At 48.1% G+C, this 8469-nt stretch overlaps 2 protein-coding genes across 2 annotated transcripts; one reads left to right on the top strand and one right to left on the bottom strand.

Moving 5' to 3' along the window:
* Positions 1–1345: 1345 nt before the first annotated feature.
* On the top strand, positions 1346–2281 carry LOC120392580 (olfactory receptor 1509-like). The gene has a single exon (XM_039517371.1). The coding sequence runs from the start codon at positions 1346–1348 to the stop codon at positions 2279–2281; it is 936 nt and encodes a 311-aa protein (XP_039373305.1).
* Positions 2282–6200: 3919 nt separating this feature from the next.
* On the bottom strand, positions 6201–7136 carry LOC120392581 (olfactory receptor 4E1-like). The gene has a single exon (XM_039517372.1). The coding sequence runs from the start codon at positions 7134–7136 to the stop codon at positions 6201–6203; it is 936 nt and encodes a 311-aa protein (XP_039373306.1).
* Positions 7137–8469: the final 1333 nt, after the last annotated feature.

Raw genomic sequence — 8469 nt, 5'->3', positions numbered from 1 at the left:
AGGGAGGGGAGACCCTGAGAGAAAGGGGTTACTGCCAGTGGGCAGCACCCCACATAAAAGGGCACCGGGTCCAGGGAGGAACACGGGGGCCAGAGGACAGGCAGATCACTGGCCTGCAGAGGGCGCTCCAGAGCTGATACAAGCTAATTCCCAGGAGTCACCAGCAGGAGGCGCTCCAGGGGTGAGTCCGCACATCTACACTACCCTTTGTTCCCTGTCTTTTAACCAATTCTCAATCCATGAAAGGACCTTCACTTTTATCCCATGACAACTTAGCCCGTGATAACATCCCTCAGCCCCCATTGGCCTGGAGCAGCGAACCGTGGCCAGTGGGAGCTGTGATGGGCTGGACCTGCTGACGCGGCAGGTAAACACACCGTCCCATCCCGTCAGGGTGTTTACCCTGGAGAGCCATGTGCCAAAGGTTGCTGATCCCTGGTCTGTAAGTACCTATATGGGGAAGAACTGTTTAATAATGGGCTTTTCAGCAGAGGAACATCTAACATGATCCAATGGCTAGACGTTGAAGCTAGACAAATTCAGATCAGAAATAAGGCTCCATTTTGAACAATGACGGTGATTAGCCATTGGAACAATTTACCAAGGATCATGGTAGATTCTCCATCAGTGGCAATTTTAAAATTGAGAATGGATGTTTTTCTAAAATAATTATTTTGGGGAAGTTCTGTGGCATGGGTTACACAGGAGGTCAGGTGAGATAATTACAGTGGTTCCTTCTGGCCTTGGAATCTGTGAATCTAGAAACCTCTTAACCTTCTCTTGAGCAAGCTGAATAGACCCAGCACTTCCCCTTCTCTCTCTTTGTAAGGTGGGAAGACACTGACATTGAGGCTCTCTTCTGAGCCCTTGGTGTGGCGGGTAGAGGTGTGCGTGTCTGTGGGAATGGCTTGTGTACAATGATTTATTGGTTGTCTTGTGCATGGACTCGGTTGTTGGGTATAAGAACTGTGCGTAGAGATCCTCGCTATTAACCTGACATCATGTTCATGACAGTTTCACGTGGCTAATGGTTTCTTTCTTTCTTTCTCCTCCACACACAGGCTGGGATTTCCAAGGGAGCCCAAGAGAGTAAAAGTCAATGGGAATTGGGCACTCTCTTTTTAAAAAACCCGCCTGTAGAGTGAGTGTTTCAAAGCCCCCTCAGGGAAGCGGATGCCCGCTATCCACTCATTTTAAGTGTCCAAATCCCTTAGCTGGCTTTGAACCTTTCCTATCCCCAGGCCCTGAACTTCTTGCCCCCAGATCCCAGCGAAGAGCTCCGCTTGGCATCCCCGTGATTCCCTGCCTGGTGCAGTGCGTGGGCCTCCGCCGCAGAGCTTGCTGCATGGATGGGGAGAATGTCACCATGGTGACACACTTTGTATTGCTTGGCCTCACCGAGACCTGGGAGCTGCAGCTGGCCCTCTTTGCCCTCTTCTCCATCATTTACCTGCTGATCCTGGCGGGGAACGGCCTCATCATGGTGACGGTGGTCAATGACCGGCGCCTCCACACCCCCATGTACTTTTTCCTGGGGAACCTCTCCTTCATCGACATCTGCCACGCTTCAGTCACGGCCCCCAAGATGCTGGCTGATCTCCTCTCTGCGGAGAAGACCATCTCCTTTGGGGGCTGCATGGCCCAACTTTTCTTCCTCCACCTCTGTGCCTGCGCCGAGATCTTCCTCCTGACCGTCATGGCCTACGACCGCTACATGGCCATCTGTCATCCGCTTCAGTACCCCATGCTCATGAGCCTGCGAGCGTGCACCTGGCTGGTGGGGGCCCTGTGGTCTGGAGCCACCGTCCACTCCCTGGTGCAGACCGTGCTCACCGTCCGGCTGCCCTACTGTGGCCCCAACGTCATCGATAGCTTCTTCTGCGACGTGCCACCTGTCATCAAGCTGGCCTGCACCGACACCTATCTGACAGGGGTGCTGATCGTCTCTAACAGCGGCATGATCTCTCTCACCTGCTTCCTGGCCCTGCTAGCCTCCTACCTGGTGATCCTAGTCTCTCTGCAGAGCCAGAGCGTTGAAGGGCGGCGCAAAGCGCTCTCCACCTGTGGTTCCCACTTGGCGGTGGTGGCGTTGTTCTTTGGGCCATGCATCTTCATCTACACCCGCCCTGCCACCAGCTTCTCACTGGACAAGGTCGTGTCAGTTTTTTACACGATGGTGACCCCGGTGCTCAACCCGGTGATCTACACCCTAAGGAACCAGGAGGTGAAGGGGGCCATGAGGAAACTGAGGGAGAGACAGATTTTCTCCAGGGGGAAATAGGGTAATGTTCAGACAGATGGGGTCCTGAGGGAGGAGAACCCTCCAAGGTAGGAATGGACCAGTGCATGGGGAAATGAGGTCCAAAGGGATGGATTGGAAGACACACAAACACACACACACACACAAATACACAAACAAACACATTTTTTCTTTCCCAACAAACAATAAAGCTGAGCTGCTGCAAGTCCAAGGGAATGTAACAACAAAGCAGGAAGGGAAGGAAAGCTCTCCTGGGTCCCAGATGGACACAGAGTCCGATGCACTGAACACGGGCTATCAGCTGATATTATCCCCGGGCTTAACTGATCCAAAGGCCCAAGCTCGCGTGATTAAAGTTACTTATTCGTTAATGTTCTGGGGAGTCAGGAGTGCCAGGAAACTCCAGCTGTGGAATTCTCATCCGCGCATCCTCTGCTCCCCACCAAATTTCACCAGCAGTTAGAAGAGAATTTACTTTGGAATCTGTCACACAATCAGGGTCTGCTCAATAGAGCATGGGGGGAGCCCAGGACTGGCCTAGCAGGGGACTATGGGTTGGGACTGAGGGACACAAGCAGAGCTGGAGGGTGGGGGGAGTGCAGGGGGCTGTGGTTGGGATAGAGGGCCTCCAGCAGAGCTGAGTGTGTGGGGTCTCACAACTAGTCATATGTGACCATAGATATTTGAGTTTACCAAGGGTCACTCAGTGGAATATTTCGCAATAGAACCCAGGAGTCTGGTCTCCCAGCCCCCCTGATCATCCCAGTGGTTCTCAACCTTTCCAGATGACTTCCCCTTTCAGGAGTCTGATTTGTCTTGTGTACTCCCAAGTTTCACCTCACTTAAAAACAATTTGCTGACAAAACCAGACATAAAAATACAAACGTCACAACACACTTTTACTGAACAATGGCCAACTTTCTCATTTGTACCATATAATGATACAATAAATGGGTGGGAATATAAATATTGACTTCCATTTCAGTGTACAGAGCAGCATAAGCAAGTCATTATTGATATGAAATTTTAGTTTGTACTGATTTTGCTAGTGCTTTTTCTGTATCCTGTTGTAAAACTAGGCCAATATCTAGATGAGTTGATCTACCCCCTGGAAGACCTCTGCGTACCCCCATCTAACCCCTCCTGGGGGAATGCAGAGGTCTTTCAAGTGGTACCTGTACCCCTGGTTGAGAACCACTGCGCTAACCCACTAGACCCCACTCCTCACCCAGAGCTGAAGATAGAACCCAGGAGTACCAGCTCCCAGATTTTACCCCCCCACCCAAGTTTTGGGGGTTTTGTCTGCATGGGGGTGAGAAGCTTGAATAGGTGACGGGTTTATGGGCAGGTGGGACATTACTAGTTCCCTAGGGGTCACTCCAGTCCATCGATGCATCGATGAATGCAGTGAGAGTTCGAGAGTGGAACAGCCCGAATGCAACATGCTGGGAATGTTGTCACTTCTTACACCAGCCGGCTTGTGCAGTCTCTCTTGAGAGCTGATTTTGCTTCTGTTTCTGCCATCTGCCTCATCACACTCCTGTTGCTACTTTTAATTAGCTCCTGAACAACTCGTTCCAGAGGCAGCATCAGCCAAACTGGACTTCCTTTGAAAACTTGTAACGGGACCCAGAGGAATTGATTAGAAGGATGCAAACTTGTGCTGGAGACTTTGCAATGGCATGAAACAGAGATAAGGGGCCAGATCCCTAATGGGTGTAAGTCAGACATAACTCCACTGGAGTCAGTGGGGCCAGATTCCACACTGGTGCAAACTGGCCATAATTCCACTGGAGTCAATGGGGATCCAGGTCCCCAGGTAGTGTAAATCACCAATAGCTCCAGTAGGGTCAATGGCACAGATTCCCAGCTGCATTAAGTTACTCACTCATTCATGCATCAAGGGTTTAGACCTGTCAACTTGGGAATGGCCAGGCCAGATCAGACTGGGGCCCATCCAGCCCAGTTTTCTCTCTTGACAGTGCCCGGTACCAGCCATGGAAACTGCCTAGAGGGAAGTTTCCCCCACCCCCTGTCTGTTAGTGTTGGGTTTATGTTCAGAACCTGGAGCGTTTATGGCCCTTCCAAACTGTGTAATGCAACGCTGGATGTTATCCTTAGCCATCTTGTTAAGTGAGATGTGTTAAACCAGAGGCTGAGGTCAGAACAGATTAGATGAGCCTTAAGAGACAGTTAAACCAACAAATGAGGTATTTGAGCCCACCCATCAGTTTAGACTTTGTGGGCAGAGAGCACCAAAGGGCTTTGTCATTGTAGGTCTGTGGTACAACACAACAAAGGGACACAGGGCTAGAGAGAGACAGTAGCAAGGAAGTAGGAGAGCCAACCAGCCGGCTGAAAGAGGTTGGTGTCTGGAGCAAAGAAGCTTTCCCTGGTTTTTGCTTCTCTCCTGTATCTGGAGAAGCAGGACTGTACGCTCCTTGTAAATAAACACGAGTCCATCTGCAAAAATACCAGAGTCCTTTGTCGATTTCTGCTCCCAGCCGGAACACCCCTAGCTCATCAAACTTGGACTAGCCATTACGTCAAAAGGGATAACGATATAAACGTGGCTCTGTATGAAGCCCTGCTCAGGGGAGCTGGGCAAAACTCAGGATTTCCATGCCACGGGAAAACTGGACATTTTGAAATTTGTTTTCATTCTGAAATCAGAAAGAAAAGCAACAAAAGTTCAAGCTTTCCCACTTTCAGGTCAATAAAAATGTTCTGTTCTGATTTCAGTTTTAAAAAATATTGTACATTACGATTGATACAATAATGTACAATGAAGTAGATTTTTAAATAAAATGAAACATCAAAAGGTTTCATTCCGATAAGGTCAGAATGAAATATTTTGACTTTCTCAAAATGTTTTCTCCCCCCATCCCGCCCATCAAAATTGACATGTTCCCATGAAAAGTTTCAAATTCAACAAAATGTCCTTTTTTGACAGAAAATGTTCAGGTGGAGAATGTTTGACCTGCTGCATTGTGAACTCTCAGTGGTACCATGAGGTATTGAGTTCCTGTAGCTAAATATTTCTTGTGATTACAGGCAGAAAAATGCAGATTTGGATTGATTGAAACATTTCACGCATAAGAATAAGAAACATAAGAATGGCCATACTCGGTCAGACCAAAGGCCCATCTAGCCCAGTAGCCTCTCTTCAGACAGTGGCCAGTGCCAGATGCTTCAGGAGCAATGAACAGAACAGGGCAATTATTAGGTGATCCATCCTCTGTTGTCCAATCCCAGCATCTTGCAGTCACAGGCTTAGGCAGTGATGGACCTATCCTCCATGAACTCCACCATGCATTCGTGTCTATTGATAGGGAAAAATATTCTGAAAAAATAAAAGTGTTTCATTTTGACATTTTAAAAATAAAATGATATGATTTTTTGATTTGAGATTTTTTTGTTTCAAAGTTTACTTTGATTTTATTATTTTTTAAAAAAAAAAACTAAAAAAAAGAAACAAAAAATTCAGTTTCAGGTTGAAGGAGACATTTCATTCTACCCAAAATTATCCCTCTCCTTCCGCCCTACATAATTTTTTGATACTGCCAGAGAACCAAAAATAATTTATTTTGTTAGCTCTGGTAAGCAGCACTCAAGCTTAACCCCCTAACCCCATCCTCCAATGGGCCAGTTAGCTTGACTATAAGCCACCACTTAACTTGAACTAGAAATTGGTGAGTGTGTATAGGAGCTGGGTTAGGGGCGATACTCAAGTTACACCATGAGCGATCACGGCAGTGAAGACAACCCCTAAAGATGGACAGATACCCAGATAAAACAGTGATGGGTGGTGGAGAAGAGATAAATATTCATAGAGTCATAGATACAAAGGCCAGAAGAGACCACTGTGATCATCTAGTCTGGCCTCCTGCATGACACAGGCCAGAGAACTGCCCCAAAAACGATTCCTTGGGACTCAGGGTCATTTGTTTCTGGAATTGACCTGCCTCGCCTGCAGTTTGCGCAGTGCCTGCTGCATGTCCTCGTTCCTCAGGGTGTAGATGATGGGGTTAAGCAGTGGAGTGACAGCCGTGAAGAACACTGACACCACCTTGTCTGCGGCCAGGCTCTTGGCCGGCCTGAGATAGATAAAAATGCAGTGGCCCAGGAAAAGCGTCACCACCGTCAGGTGGGCAGCGCAGGTGGAGAGTGCCTTGTGCCGCCCCTCGGAGAAGTGGTTCCTCAGGGAGACGAGGATGATGCCGTAGGAGACCACCAGCACCATGAAGCAGATCACAGAGATGAGCCCCGAGTTGGAGATGATGAGCACCTCAAAGACATAGGTGTCAGCGCAGGCCAGCTTGAGGACCAATGGGACGTCGCAGAAGAAGTTGTCAATGGCATTGGGGCCACAGTATGGGAGGTTTAGGGTCAGGGCAGTCAGGGCCACGGAGTGGACCAGCCCACCCAGCCACATGGCTGCAGCCAGCTTCAGGCAGAACTTGTGGCTCATGATGGTGCCATAGCGCATGGGGTTGCAGATGGCTGCGTAGCGGTCGTAGGCCATGATGGTGAGGAGGAAGATCTCGGTGCAGGCGAAGAGGTGGAGGAAGAACATCTGGGCAATGCATTCGCCAAAGGAGATGGTCTTCCTCTCCACTAGGAAGTCAGCCAGCATCTTGGGCATCACCACTGAGGAGTGACAGACGTCAATGAAAGAGAGATTGCTGAGGAAAAAGTACATGGGGGTGTGCAGGCATTGGTCGTAGGCGATGGTGAAGACAATGAGCGTGTTCCCCAGCAGGATCAACACATAGATGACTGTGAAGAAGGCGAACAGGACCAGCTCCAGGGTGTGGTTGGTGCTCAGGCCAGAAAGGATGAACTCATTCACCCTGCTCTCATTCCGTGCCACCATGTTCCGTCTTGGGTTTATTGCCCCTGGAAGAACAGACATGATGGGAGAGGCAGGTGGTTAGTTGAGGGATAGATGTTGCAAGAAGTGATGGCAGTTATTTGGTACCAATATTCTGAAGCCCTGTGCAAGAGGAGAGCCAGGAAAAATGTGCAGAATACACGCACAAGGAGAACCATGCAACACCTGGAGAGCTGGTCAAAACTTGGGAATTCTGTTCCACAGGAAAATTCCAGGGTTTAAAAAAAAAATGTTCTCATTCTGATTTGGCATAAAAACTTGAAAATTCAAAATTTCCTGCAGAAATGAAATTGTGAAATTTAACATTTCAGAAAAATCATATTGTTTGTTTTACTTTTTTTAAAAGATGAAATGGAGCATCTGGCTGCCCTGACTCTCAGGGATTTCTTATGTTGCCCTGACTCCTGGGGTCTCCCTGGGCTCCCCCCGATTCTGGGAGACTCAAGACTCTGCCCCCGACTCCAGCTTTAAAATCTGTTCAAGAGGAGAGAAGAACAAAAATACATCCAATAAGGGAGCCCTGCAGAACGCATGCAAACCCTCCACAAGTGCATGACAGCATTCTATCCCCTATCCTTGCTTGGTTGGGCCCTGTAGGGGCCTAGGTGATGGCCACCGTCTTGGCTAGCTAACCAGGGATTGACCTGTGGACCTTCATGGTTAATAGCATGGGCTGCTGCACCTTGAGCGAGCCAGGCTTCGCTCACTGCCGCTGGCACAGACCCATATCCCCAGCAAATGGGGCTCAGCGGGGGCATAGAAGGCCCCAGCCTACTGCAAATAATAAGGGCTGGTCAAGCATTTCCCTGCGCAAAGAGTTTTAAATGAACAATTCGCTTTTGTTCAGAAAACTTTGTTCAGTTTTTGTTTTTTTTAATTTTCTGATTTTTTAAATTTTACAAAAATATTTTTAACACCCTTTCCCCTATTTCCCCCCATTCCCTGCATTTTTCAGTAGGAAAATGTCAAAAGGCAGTAACAGGTGACAGATGTTAGTTGTGTCACTTAATGGAGATCTGGAAGAAGTTTGGTTACAATGCCAATGAGAGCCAGATATAACTCGAAGAGAACAGAAGAGAACAGAGAAAATTATAATATAACAGAGGAAATTAGGAGAGAAGAGAAAACACTGATAACTTTTCATTGACAGTGACATTTTTTTCCATGAATTTTTTAATAAAATAAATCAGAAGTGTTTGAAATTTTCCTAGACTTTTAGGCCAGACGGGACCATTATGATAATCTACCCTAACCTTCTCCACCACACGGACCAGAGAATGTCACCCAGTAATTTCTGCATCAAGCCCATAACCTC

The sequence above is a fragment of the Mauremys reevesii genome, unplaced genomic scaffold, assembly GCF_016161935.1.
Source record: "Mauremys reevesii isolate NIE-2019 unplaced genomic scaffold, ASM1616193v1 Contig103, whole genome shotgun sequence".
Classification (NCBI taxonomy): Eukaryota; Metazoa; Chordata; order Testudines; family Geoemydidae; genus Mauremys; species Mauremys reevesii.
This window is presented reverse-complemented; position numbering and strand designations above follow the sequence as displayed.